At 48.0% G+C, this 14,144-nt stretch overlaps 4 protein-coding genes across 4 annotated transcripts; 3 read left to right on the top strand and 1 right to left on the bottom strand.

The window, feature by feature from the left end:
- Positions 1-83: 83 nt before the first annotated feature.
- Positions 84-2,336, top strand: J4E86_010201 (uncharacterized protein; the record flags this gene model as incomplete). The annotated part of the gene is made up of 3 exons (XM_051450700.1): positions 84-695; positions 743-1,296; positions 1,811-2,336. The coding sequence occupies 3 exons, from the start codon at positions 84-86 to the stop codon at positions 2,334-2,336; spliced, it is 1,692 nt and encodes a 563-aa protein (XP_051298215.1).
- Positions 2,337-4,974: 2,638 nt separating this feature from the next.
- J4E86_010200 (uncharacterized protein) lies at positions 4,975-6,946 on the top strand (the record flags this gene model as incomplete). The annotated part of the gene is made up of 4 exons (XM_051450699.1): positions 4,975-4,990; positions 5,040-5,128; positions 5,179-5,356; positions 5,406-6,946. 4 exons carry the CDS (start codon positions 4,975-4,977, stop codon positions 6,944-6,946), a joined length of 1,824 nt encoding a protein of 607 aa, XP_051298214.1.
- Positions 6,947-8,125: 1,179 nt separating this feature from the next.
- Positions 8,126-8,545, top strand: J4E86_010199 (uncharacterized protein; the record flags this gene model as incomplete). Its single annotated transcript, XM_051450698.1, has 2 exons — positions 8,126-8,256; positions 8,350-8,545. The coding sequence occupies 2 exons, from the start codon at positions 8,126-8,128 to the stop codon at positions 8,543-8,545; spliced, it is 327 nt and encodes a 108-aa protein (XP_051298213.1).
- A 1,725-nt stretch (positions 8,546-10,270) lies between these two features.
- Positions 10,271-11,300, bottom strand: J4E86_010198 (uncharacterized protein; the record flags this gene model as incomplete). Its single annotated transcript, XM_051450697.1, has 2 exons — positions 10,271-11,159; positions 11,218-11,300. 2 exons carry the CDS (start codon positions 11,298-11,300, stop codon positions 10,271-10,273), a joined length of 972 nt encoding a protein of 323 aa, XP_051298212.1.
- Between the last annotated feature and the right edge of the window lie 2,844 nt (positions 11,301-14,144).

Here is a 14,144-nt window from a genome sequence, read left to right as displayed (position 1 = left end):
GTTACGCCAGTCGCCACTGTCGAGGAAGCCATTTCAGTTTGTTGATACGACTATGCGCGCCATTGTAACGCACCACAGTCGGTATGGACGCGTTTGTGTCGCGCAAGAGGAAGTGGGATGAGGGGCCGTCCAAGTCAGTGGCGAGTACGAGCACGCGGCCTTCAGAGGCTAAAGACCCAGAAGAAGAGTCTACCGATTTCAAGCTGGCCTTGCTGGCATCTTTACATCCTACAGTTGATGAAGGAACTCTGCTTGAAGCATTGCTCGCTGCTGACGGGGCCGTTGAACAAGCCTCGGAGTGTCTATCGCGACCTCAAGTTACTTCCCCACGCAAGCGACCCGCATCATCGACAGTGGGCTATCAATCGTCACTGAGCTCGTATCGCATTGCTCCGGCCAATGGAACCCTGAACAAGAAGCCACTTGTGAGAAAGGGCAAGACACTATTTCTCTATAGCCCAGAAGACATCGAAGTACATACGCCTTGTTCAATCATACATAATTTCCTTCCGGTAGAGCAAGCGGATGCACTGCTGTCACAATTACTGGACGCCTCGTCGACCTACGACAGGTACGAGTTCAAGCTATTCGACAGAGTTGTTGTGAGCCCACACACGTACTCCTTCTACGTCAACAGCTTAGAAGAGGCGGAAAGACAAAAGACGGAATACATCTACAACGGTGGCCAGATCAAGGTAGGACCGCTGACAAGACATACCTCCAAAATGCTGATTCCATCCAGGATGTCCGACAAAGCCTACCAGAAATGCTCAACGCATGCCCCCAAGTCGAAGACGCCGTCAACCGCGAAATCCAACGCAGAATCCGCGACTTCTACCCCAACGGCAAGAAACTCAAATACCAATCCCCTCACCCATGGAAAGCAAACACCGCCTTCGTCAACTGCTACGACGGTCCACAAGAAAGCGTTGGATACCACGCCGACCAACTCACCTATCTCGGCCCTCGAGCCGTAATCGGCAGTCTAAGCCTCGGCGTAGCGCGCGAATTCCGGGTCCGCAAGACCGTCGCCGAAGACGACGAGCACCGAAAAGACGACGGTTCTCTCGCGGACGCACAAGGCCAAATCAGCATTCATTTACCACACAACTCGCTCCTGGTCATGCATGCTGAGATGCAAGAAGAATGGAAACACTCGATTGCGCCGGCCCAAGCTATCGATCCTCATCCGCTTGCGAAGAACAAGCGTCTCAATATCACGTATCGGTTCTATAAGGATAGCCTCCATCCGAGATATACGCCGAAATGCAAGTGTGGTGTTTCGAATGTGTTGAGGTGCGCGACGAGGAAGAAGGAATCGAGGGGGAGGTATATGTGGATGTGCCATGCGGGTTATGTGCCGGGTCGGGAGAGTTGTGGGTTTTTTCAGTGGGCGGAGTTTGATGAGGATGGAGAGCCGCCGTGGGCGGAGAAAGTTGAGAAGAAAGGGGAGGGTTTGAATGTGGAGGGGCAGGTTGTGAAGGCGGTGATTGACAGTGGCGTGTCAGCACCTTCTTCTTGAACCGACGGTAGCACTTTCTCTGATTTGACTAAACATGAGGATTGTTTATGGCTAGACCCGGGTCGACCCGTAAGGCGCGACTCTCGACGACGACGCAAGCGCAGCTGTAGCCTTCTAGCCATCTCGCATGTTTTCGCAAACAAATCCAGACCTCAACCATCGAGGTTCAACAGCCACTATTGCTAGGTACCCATATTGCTACGAACGATATTTGGTCTTCGACTAACCTTACTACGAGCACCGCCATTGCTACACTCGGTACATCGTCGTCAGCACGCCTCATCACAGCCTTACATCCCAGAAGTCAACCGAACCTACTCTACCGTCTTACCTCACGACCATGCCACCTCTCTTCCCCCACCAAGCGGTCATGTTCCAGCCATCGACATCCATGCCGCAACCCAACGAAGTACTCGACAGTATCCTCACCGGCTATCTCTGGGGTTGTCTTCTGATAACCCTGTTCCTCTTCACGTACTTCGCCATCAGCTTCTGCGCCTGGGTGCTCTCGGCAGTTTTGGCTTCGATCGACACGGTTGTTGACTTCGTACGGATGTACTGCGACTTTTCGGATGCTAGCATCGATGTCGAGATGATGGCTCCTATCTGGCTGGAGAAGTACACGACTGAGAGCGCGGGGCAGCTCAACAGACTAGATGAGATTACCAGGCTCAAATGCACACTACACGAATACGACACCACCCTCCAAGACGAAAACTCAGCTGACGAAACACCCATACCACACCTGTCCAACACCCTGACGAACTTCCCCAACCTCCCCTCGAAGTCCCCTAAACCCCCGCCTCTTTCTTAACATACTCGTCCAACCACCCCACCGCCTGTAAAAAGGCCTGTTCCTTGGCAAACCTCGCCTTCGCATGCGACAAGTCCCCTTTAACACCGAACCCATGCTCGACATCCGAATACAGGAACATTTGGTACGGCACGGTGTGGTCTTTCAGGATATCCTCTGTCTCGCGCCGCTTCTCAGCTGGGAAGATGGAATCGGTTTCTAGGGTTGTTGTTGGTATCGTTAGTGCGTTCTTCTTGTTTGTGTTTCTGTTTTGACAGTTTGGTTTTTTGGAGTAGGTGGGATGATTGAAACGAATGGAAGGAATGAAACGCGAATGTTACAATTGAAAGTCATACCTGCAGCAGCAATACTCAACGGACCCCTAATATCCCTAACTTCCTCCGCATCCACGAAACTTGGATGCGCAGTAAACCCCGCGTCAATCCCCCCATTCCTCAACCCCCCTTCTTTCAAAAACCGACACACGTACTTCCCGCCAAAACAATATCCCACACCACCCAACCTCTTAATCCCCAACTCGTCCCTCAGATACTTAATCACCGTCTCAAACATAGGATCCACAGTATCAGTCTTCGGCATAACCGTCTCAACATACTCCTGCAAGTCAAACGACTCCGGAGGCGGAAACGGCACTTCGCTCCCGTTGAAGACGTCGGGGATGACGGTTAGATAGCCGTTTTGCGCGAACTGGTCGGCGATGAGTTGGGTGTTGGGGAAGTCCATGCCGAGGACGTCGGTCATGATGAGGATGGCGTTTGAGGGCAAGGGGTTGTTGGGGGGGTAGGTGGTGTATGTGCGGACTTGTTTGTGGGTTAGATGGGAAGGGTTAAGGGATGGGGATGAAGGGAGGTGTACTGTTGTCGATGTGTTTGATTTGGCCTTGTGGTGTGCCTGAGTGCTTTACGCCGATGATGCAGCATCGTTGCATTGGGTTGGATGCCATGGTGTAGGATTGGGACGATGAGTAGATTGGTGAGAATGAGCGTTGTTTTCAAAGACTTGTATGTCGTTCCCTCATCGTGACTCAAAATCTGATGACGAAGTTTAGCTATGAGTCGGATATAGCGCCCCACCTTGGAGTGCAGCTCGGAAGCGGTTAGCGGCAGGGGTTGCTACGCCCTAAGATGTACACTATTATTTATCTCCGGATGGGAGTTTCCGAAATATTTCCATCGTAGATTGCTGTTGAGCTATTAGATGGCTTGTTGTGTTAGGCCTGAAGGGATGATCTTCGAAGTGGGTAGGCTTCAAGAAGTTGGTGAGCAACATGGGACATTTCTTGCCGCAGGCATTGTTGGTTTGTTGAAAGTTAAACGTTCGTAATTACAAAACTTCTATGTATCCCATATGTACATATTCAATTCAAAACCTGAGCGTGTTAGCACGCACGAGCTTGCTCTGTTCTGTGATCACACATACCTCATGTTCCCGTCTGCAGAGGTGTGACTCCTCAATGTCTTACTCGGCTGACGCTTCGCCTCGTAACTCTTTCGTCCACGTAACCACTTCCACGAGGGTCAATGTAGCTGGTCCTTGCTGGCCTGACAATCTCAACGTCGCTGATTCGTCGCCTGGACACACTCCTCGCCCGACTCCTCGCACGGCTCCTTGCACGTATGCGAGGCTCTTCGACGTACTCAATAGCACGGGGACGAGATCGCGATCGCCTGGATGATGTAAGTGTCAGACAACCAATGGTGCCATAAAGTTATTACGAACCTGTACTCGACGTAGCGGCCGTCGTCGCTGAAGCTCTCGACTGAGGTCCGGCGCCATTCGCGCGGCAGACGCATTACGCCGGCTGGTGTATGGGACGTGTAGTTTCCTCGTCGGGGAGGTGGTTCAATGACGGTACGACCGCGCGTTTCGTAAGACCGCATGAGACACATGTTGATGGTGTTTGATGTCTTTGCTCTTCCGCAATGAGAATGGTGATGATGATGTTGAGGATGTAGGCTACCGGATGCCGGGTTCCCGGGTGATGACGTTGTACAGCGAACGACGCGACAGCGAACGAGGGAAGCGAATAGCGTCCAGAATGGGCGATGTGCGAGACAGTGAGTCAATGATGCAGGATGCAGTTGTATATCGGTTCAGTCTTGAAGATATCTCAACGCGACTTGCAACGCGCGGAAATGACGTGCGCCAAGGGTCTGCTGGGGCATTCCAAGGTTGTTCGGTGTGCCAGCCTCTTCAAATCGCAACCAGATATTTCCATGCAGTCAGCGGTGAATTGCAAGCATGCGCATGTGGTTCTGGGATGTATCCTTGATCGAAGGAGTTATTTAAATAGTCATCTCGGCGGTATTTCGTTCTAGACCTGGCGTCGATGATGAAATGCGATGTTGGCTGAAGCATGCCGCAAAGCTGGACGATCAGCAACAGGAACGCGGACCATGGGTGCTGACATGTAGAGCTGGTACCTGAGTAACATGTGAACATGTTCAGTAGCTACCCCCAGGTGAGCTGTCATGAAGGAGCCACCCCCACCTGCCCCGCGACTCGTGGCTGGTCGCTGAAACGTAGGCGGTGACGACGCAGAGGCCACCGCCAACGCTGGCAGCTACAGGCAGGCTTCCTCTGCAATTGACACAGCACGTACCCTTTGCTACTCACTGTCCTTCGAACTGCGCGCACAATGTCTCTAGTATCAGGTATGAGCTCCCAGATAGCTTCTGCATAGCAGCTACTAACCATAAACAGATGCCATCTGGGCAGCGTCCCCTTCGACAACGCGCGGACAGGCAACACCCCTCTCCTCGGACCCCAAGGGCGAACGGATTGCCTATGCCGTGAGTCTCTCGACTACCCGAAGCTTTCGCGGAGCTAATTGGACATGTAGTCAGGCAAATCCGTCTTCCTGCGCTCCATCGACGACCCGGCTGTTAGTAAACAATACACCCAACACACGACTCAGACGACTGTCGCCCGCTTCTCGCCCTCCGGCTTCTACGTAGCTAGTGGAGATGTCTCGGGTACTGTTAAAGTGTGGGACTGCGCAGGTGAAGGAGCTACAAAAGGTGGGTGAGGCATAGCAGGATACAGAGCGAGGGAGCTGACGCGGTGCAGGCGACTACCACATCATCGCAGGCCGCATCAACGACTTGGCATGGGACGGCGACTCGCAGCGCATCATAGCTGTCGGCGACGGCAAGGAGCGCTTCGGCCACTGCATCACGGCAGACAGCGGCAACAGCGTGGGCGAGATCTCAGGCCACTCGTCACAGATCAATTGCGTGTCTATCCGCCAGCAACGACCCCTCCGCGCCGCCACGGGCTCCGACGATACCAGCCTGGTCTTCTACCACGGCGCTCCCTTCAAGTTCAACACCAGTCTGAGAGGTCAGCACAACCGCTTCGTCTTCGGCACCGCCTTCTCGCCCGACGGTTCAGTATTCGTAAGCGTTGGCGCCGACAAGCGCATATGGCTATACGATGGCAAAACCGGCGAGGCAAAGGGACAGATTGGCGAGGGTGTACATACCGGCAGCATCTTCGGCGTGTCGTGGTCCAAGGACTCAAAGAAGTTCGTCACAGCCAGTGCGGACCAGACGGTCCGGATATGGGACCCGGAAGCAGGCAAAAACATTCAGACCTGGAGGATGGGCGAGGAAGGCGTCGCTAGCATACCCGACCAGCAGGTTGGTGTGGTATGGCCCACCGGCCGCAGTGATGGTCTGATCGTCAGTGTGGATCTCGAAGGAAACCTGAACTACCTCGTCGACGGCAACCCAAAGCCAACGCGCATCATCCGTGGCCATTCCAAGAACATTACATCGGCTGCCATCGCTGGATCTACTTTCGCCACGGGAAGCTATGACGGCCGAGTCCTCGCATGGGACACCACGACTGGATTGGCTGACAAGGTCGAAGGCGCAGCGCATTCAAGTTACGTTGCCGGCATCACGACCTCCGACAGCAAGAATGAGGCGGAGCTGTACAGTGTTGGCTGGGATGACACGTTACGCTCCATGTCTGTTCCAGACAAGATCTTCACTGGCGAGGCTCACGATCTCAAATTCCAACCCAAGGGCGTTGCCGCGACATCGAGCACCGTGCTAATACCTTCTACCGATGCCATCGCAGTATACTCTAAGGGGGCCCAGGTCAGCTCGTTACCGGTCAAATTCGCCCCGACCTCAATCGCAGCGCACGGCTCTACCGTTGCTGTTGGTGGAGATGACAAGCTAGTACACATCTACACCCTTACTGGCACTGAGCTCAAGGAGACTGACACAGTGCTCCGCCGTGCAACTGCTCCCATCTCCGCACTCGCCTTTTCTGCCTCAGGCAAGAAGCTGGCAGTGGGTGCTGGAAACGGTAAGATCTACGCATTTGAGGTAGGCGGAGACTGGAAGGTTATCACGGACAGATGGAGTGCCCATACCGCCCGCATCACCTGCCTGGCCTGGGACGAGAGTGAGAACTATGCCGCAAGTGGCAGTCTGGACACCAATGTTATGGTCTGGAGCACAGAAGACCCTGGCAAGCGTATCAAGGCTCTTAACGCTCACAAGGATGGCGTCAATGGTGTCGCATGGGAGAAGGGTCTCAAGGTCATTTCGGCGGGAGGCGATGCGAGCATCAAGGTGTGGAGCGTGAAGGCGTGAGACGTCAACCAATAGTCGAAAGATGAGTAAAAGAAATTAACGATCCATCATGGTGTCGACGACAGGAACTTGGTTCAATCCAGATTGGAGAGTGATGGCTAGCTTTTGAAGGACCCCGACGAAAGGTGAGGCGGTCGGGTGCGCCTGCCGTTTTCTGCTTGCATGTGATCGTGCGGCTACTTCCAAGATACCTCTCCCACTTGTACCTCATGCCATGTCCTCAGCATTCTCACCTTGCAGATAGTACTCGCATGTCGCAATCAACGTGCCCAATCACAATCGTTGGGCTATCGACTGCTGTCGCAGTCTGCATGCAGCCCTCACAGCCAAAAGACCCGCGTAAGCCCCATTTGCCTAGTTTGCCTTGGAATTTGGTATGCCTCAGTGCGAACAGCCACCTCGAGGCTCAATACATGCAGGCGGGCTGCAGAGGTCCTTCGAAAAGGAAAGTTCAGGGCGCTTGCCCTAGTCGCTTCACTTGAAGCTATATTGTGGCATGCTGCCATCCAGACTTTAGCTCCTGTACTCACCATCACTCCATCCGAGCCCAGCACTTTTCCTGATACACCCACAGCTGCCTCACGCTACCCATTAGTGCCCACTACTCAACATTTCACTCCTGCAGTTCTCTTACACATGGACAACAACACATACTTCTTCGGGGGCGGCAGTATGCGTGACCTGTTTAACGGTCAAGGAATTGGTGTCGACATCAACGGTCAGAACACTATCGAATCAGCTTCACAATATCGAAACAACCAGCAGCTGCTTTCGCCAACAACAACTCATCGACATGACTCAATGTTCTCTTGCTCGTCAATAGGCGGCACACCACGACACTCGATCTCTCACCAGGCTGAGGCTCAGCCTTGTGCCAATATACACCAAACAGTACACAGCCCCATCGGCTACACACAAGTTCCGGTGAACGGTGACATGTCGCGATCGGCTTCGCAATACTCATCAGTATCTTCCGGTCAGCGATCATTGTCTACATCCCTGCAGCGAGCGTCCCGCGGTTCATTTGGAAGTATCTTGGTTCCGACTGGGTCAGCAATGTCCCGCTCCATCTCAAGCACGTCAGCAAGCCAACGCACTGCGCCTCAGCCTTATCCATTTCGATCAAACTCACATTCCGTGCACTTTCGTCCCCGACGGTCATCTGACATCTCGCCAAACATGGAATACGAGCATTTTGCAGCGGCAGCGATGAGCCCATTCGAATATGCGATCAACGACATCATCGACGAAGGCATGCCAGAACGTGAGGATGAGAGCAAGGTTTTTGGTCACTTTGGATACGATAACGAGTAAGTTTCCTTCAGAATATTCAGTTTGCGATCAACAAGCCACAGGATTGTTCGAAATCCAACCTGGAACATGGAACCGTCATTTACATCCAGACCTGGAAACATCTTGTACCGTTTGGATGCACTTACTCGTATGAATGGACTCTACATTGGCATACTGGAAACCCTCAACCTGGAACATCGCACGGCTTCAATCCGTTCAGCGAAAGGCGACAAACGCATCTGCGTCATGGTAACTCGTTGCTCATCACATGAAATCGAACGAACTTGCGCACCGTACTTCGACTGAAGTGTCCAATTACTCGTTCGCAGTTTTACGCTGTGATCTGCGCACTCTTCTGGTACTTCCAAGCACCTGCCTCTACCATCAAGCAACGTTTGAATCGACTGGTCCTCTACATAGCGAGGTTAGCGTCGCCGCTCTATCGAACTATCCGGTACCTGGCACTGGCAACGATTGAACTCCCCGACCTTATCATACAAGTAGCAGTCACCGGACGTACGCTCACTACTCCCACATCAAGTAAAGCATTAGAGGTTCAACCTTTCACTCTATGGCTTCTCAGGACCTGACCCAAGCCATTCACCCCGATGACTTAACCTCACCTAGAATAATTGCCTCTACCATATTCTGGACCATCATCAGCCGATGTGTCATTCTGAAAGGTAAAGCTTGCCTAGTTCTTTTCGTCTGTCTTCAACGCGAATGATCTCATTACAAGCGACAATGCCAAACTCATAGCAAGAGAAGGACATGAGCAAGCTCAGATGAGTGTGGAGATATCCATAGAGAGCCTTTCGATTAGCAGCATCACCCAAAACCTTACACAAGAGATACATTTGAACCGCTCCTCCGTAGAGTGCCAGAAGGTTCAATGAGCAACCATTTTACGACTCTTCAGCATGTTGGACCTGGCCACGACACATATCAGTCTAAGATACCACCTCCTCGCTATCTACCTGTATCAGCGTCTTAGCTGAATCCTGTTCCACCTGATCAGTTACCGCCTATCTCCCATGACCATTACATACCTTGGAACACCGTTCTTGTTATCGATAGATTGTCGACCAGAGAATCCCATCGCCTGGAACAAAATGGAAACCTAGTTCTTTGGTTCTTAAACTCCAGAGTCGACTCTAACGTCGGAAACGCAGACATTCAGCTCTTTCATCCACCTTTTCACCCAGCTCTCGTGTCTTCCAAGCACCATTTGGCGAACATGCACCTTTTCAAAACCAACCGTAAGCATGAAGACAAAGGCCCATGATGATCGTAGACTCACCGCTGTCTAGTCGCATGACCCCGCCCCGCCACATCGCGTCGGAGAGCTACTCTCAACCCAGCTCCTGCTCTCCTACCCGGTCCTCACCTGCAAGCCCACAACGCTCAAACAGACGTCGGCGCCGCACATCGAACTCTCCGTCTTCCCGTACCGATCCAACCATTGGTCAAGTCACCCTAGCGGGGAAGTTCAAGTGTCTCAACGAAGCCTGCCTCGACGATGGTGACGACCTTACCTTCAACCGTCATGCTGACTTCAAGCGACACCACGAGAACATACACGCGCGTCGTTCGATCGAGTACTTCTGCCCAGAGTCTGGCTGTGTGCGCTCCAGGAATCCAGTAGGCGGCAAGAAAGGTAGAGGCTTTAGGGGAAGGAAGGATAAGATGAATGAGCATCATAAAGCCGTTCATCATAAGGAGGGCAAGAAGCGGAAGAAGATTGAGGAAGCTGATGACTGCGTTGAAGATCAGAGCTGTGATGACGGTCCTGGGTCTCGAAAGGTGAAAGCCACACGTACGTCCGGGACTTCGTGAGCATCATATTTGTGGCGGGCCTTCGCCTCGTACACTTTGGTCTTTACGCCATTCTTAGCGACTGTTCTCTCGTTTCATTCTAATCGCATCATGATTGCGCTCTACATATCGTCTAGCAAACTTCTATTACGTATTACAAAGCCCATCTAAGTTCCCATTATATCTTGAAAGCAAGAAGGAAAATGTACAACATCATTACTGAACCCAACCTCCCTTCTTCATCTCCTCCTTGGTATACTCTTCCAACCGCTCCGCAAGCGCCGCATTCCTCGCAGGCTTACTCTCGCACGTTGGCTCCCCAAAGCGACCGTAGATCTCAAGATACCCGCCACTCTGCTCCGCCTTCATGCCATCACCCGCAACACAGTAAAGACTATTGTACGAGCCCCTATCCGACGACCAAAACATACCAGTCTTTCGCAGGACGGTGATCATGCCCTGCATGGCCAAATTCGATTTATTCACACCCTCTTGCAGATTCGTCTCCACGAGCCCCGGATGCACACAAGAAGTCCAGATTTCTCCCTCGTTGTTGGTGGCGCTTGCTGACCCCGGACCGTACGCCTTGTGAAGCGACTTGGTATGCAGGATGTTAGCGAGCTTACTCTGCCCGTAGCGAGCCATGTCGCCCGCATCTTTCAACGCGGGGTTATCGAAGTCAATTCCGCCTTTCGGCGCTTGCAAGTGGCCGGACGAAGTGAGATTGACGATGCGCACGCTTCCGGGGGGAAGCATTTTAGATGTTGTCAGCATCAAGGGAAGGAGGTGGTGTGTGAATACCCAGTGCGACAGGTAATTGGTCTGCCACTGCGCTTCGTGCCCGTCTTGGGTCAGCTCGAATGGCGTTGCCATGATGCCGGCGTTGTTGATGAGGCCGTGCAGCGCGGTCTCGAGCGTGAGGAAACGTTGCGCGGCTGCGACAACGCTGGTGAGGTCTTTGAGATCCATTTGTAGAAGGTCGATGTGGGCGGAGGGGTGCATCTTCTTGATTCTGGCTATTGCTTCTGTGCCCTTGTCCACGTTGCGAGCGCACATGTATACGTGCGCGCCATGTTCTGCGAGATGGGCTACGGTGTAGTATCCTCTGTTGAAGGTATTGTTAGTTGAATAGGTCATTCACTAATGGTGTTTGCAACACGTACATGCCTGAATTTCCTCCGGTGACGATGAACACTTTGTCCTTGAGATCGGGGAGAGCGTCGGGGTTAAAAGTAGTGTTAGGCATAGCGGAGGTTGAAGCGATGCAAGTCTAAGCGTGATGCGTTCCATACTCAGATGCGCGGACATGAAGCATTAAATAGAACAATAAAGACGGTGTTTGCACATGCGGCATCCTATATCCGCGTCGGACGAGGTAGAGTTGAAGCGCAAATGGTGGAGACTTTGGGGCGCAGCGAGCAATGCAGCTTCAACATGGCTGTAGCCTACGGTCCAAACGCGCGGAGAAGCACGCCGTACGTTGAGTCTCTCAGGCTGACGCGCAGAGCACGCCCCCTCCGTACGAGCATGGCGTGAGAGGTTCACCTTTCATTTGACAAACGGAGATAGGTTATTGGGTGAACGAACTTTGGCGGACGAGAGCGACCGGATGTATTAAGCTTGTGAGCTGATTTGCGACGAATGTTCTCAGGTTCTGCGTACGAGCGGACCAAGCCTTGCAGGGCGCAGAGAGAGTTGTCCGCGTCGCGTAGATGCATGTCAGCTTAAACGAGACCTTAGAAGCCTCTAACACGTACGTAGGCTTAAAGCGCTTTATTATAGTAACTACACTCTAAATATCTTATTCTATAAAGAAATCTAGCAAGATTTATTAATTAATAACGCTATTTAGCTTATTATATTTTAATAGAAATAAAGTACTATATTAGCTAATCAAAACAAGATATTAAATATAAAAATATAGAAACCTTTTACTAAAGTAGCAAAAGTTATTAAGCTATTATAGTAATAATATTAGTTTTATATTATTTAAAATATATATTATAAATACTTTACTTAATTAACTTATACTTAGGTTACAGTTTTTAAATTTTTAATACAGTATAACTACTATATAAGTCTTTAAACTTATACTAGTCTACTTTCTAACTTACTTATATAAATATACTACTTTTATTAAAGTTATTATTCAGTACTTTATACTTAATTTTAGAGACTCTATTTAATAGATATATATTAAAAGATACTTAGCTAGTAGTTTTAAGACTACTAGTAGATTTTAATAAACTTAGTATATATTATAATTAATACTAAGACTTTTATATAGACTAATAATATATTACTCTTAAGATCTTACTAATAGAGAAGATATCTTAACACTTTACTATATTTAATCTTTAGCTATTAATATAATATTACTTAAGCTAATATAGATAACTACTTAATTATAATTTAGTCTTTAATAATAACGTAAAGCACTACTAAGCTAGCTATACTACTAAGCTAGCTACTTTTTCTTAGTATCGCGAATACTATATATAAATAGCAATGCAATTATAATATATAATAGAATTTAATTAGTAAGAAGGTAGAATTAAACTTACTCTTATAGCCTATATCTTAGATTAATTTTAGACTTTATAATATACTACTACTACTTTTAGCGTATAATATTAGCAGCTTTCTAATTAGCTTAATAAAATTAAGTATTAAGCTTAAGCACTACTAAACTATTAGAAACTCTCTTCTATAGAAGAGTAAACTATTATATAATATATTCTTAAGCTAGACGCGTAAGAATTTACTTCTTAGCTTTATAAAGTAGTAGATATTATAGATAAACTACTAGCTATATATAGTAAAATACTTATTAGTAAGAACTAGATAGAGCGCTTTATTTAGCGTATAAAGAAGCTTAAGATAGCTTTTAACTAAGTAAAGAATTACTAGAGAATACTCTAGAAAGACCTAGAAGTTATTAGCGCCTAGTTTAAGCTTATATAAGAGATAAAAGCTAAGTATAGAGTTCTTAACGCTAATATCTATAACTTTAATAAGATAGGCTTCTAGATAGGTGTTATTAGCTTAGTAAAAGTAGTTATAGGCTTAGAGCGTTATATAAGACTAAACTTAATCTAGCTAAGTAATTATAAGTAGGTTATAGTTATCTAGAGTATCTACGCTACTAAGTATATAACTCTACCTTTTATTATCTATAAAAGATATATCTATATCTTAGTATAGTATAAGAAGACCTTAATACTATATAACTAGAAGCTCTCTATTTTAGAGAATAGCTAAATAAATAATTAGCTTAGCCTTAAGTAGTTAAAGCACTTTAATAAGTATATAAAATTGCGTTAGATAGAGTTATATAGGCTTCTTATCTTAGATAGCTATAAGAGCTACTTTAGCTAGAATTTTAAGAACTACTATCTTATATAAAAGATTCTAACTCTCTATATACCTACTTATTTATTATATATACTTTAGCTATTTAACATAGTATATTTCTTACTATTAAAACTAAAGTACTCTTAGCGCGTATAAAACTTAGTATACTAATACGTCTACTATATTAATAAAGAAGGCTTTCTTCTAGCCTTTAAGAACGTATTTTTTAATATATTTATATATAAGAACTATAAGAAGACTTTTAAGGTAGTAGAACTAGTTTCTATTAATGCGTAGAGAGTTCTTAATTACCTTAAAGTCTACCTTTATACGCTACTACTAGTTACTCTACTAGAAATACTCTAGTAGTTAAGAATACTAAGTAATATATATAAATTTAGGTTATAATTAAGGCTAGTAAGAGAATTCTTTATATAATTACTAATAAGTACTTAAAAAAGCTTCTTAAAGCTTATTAAAGAAGCTAAAGAGATACTATATAAAAATATTCTTATTAAAGCCTGCGTATAAGAGCTTAAAGAGTAAGTAGTAGAGTTAATAAAGCGTAGAGAGCGTAAAAGAAAGTAAATTTAGATAGGTAGTATACTAGAGTTTAGTATAGGCGCATTATAAGTAGCTAAAAGTACTTCTACTACTTATATAAGGTCTAAGAAGAGTAGTAGTAAAGGTAGTTAAAAAAGAACCTAGCTAGCTTAATTACGCTATAGTAATTATA

The sequence above is a fragment of the Alternaria arbusti genome (assembly GCF_024043155.1).
Source record: "Alternaria arbusti strain BMP 1465 chromosome Unknown scaffold_20, whole genome shotgun sequence".
Classification (NCBI taxonomy): domain Eukaryota; kingdom Fungi; phylum Ascomycota; class Dothideomycetes; order Pleosporales; family Pleosporaceae; genus Alternaria; species Alternaria arbusti.
This window is presented reverse-complemented; position numbering and strand designations above follow the sequence as displayed.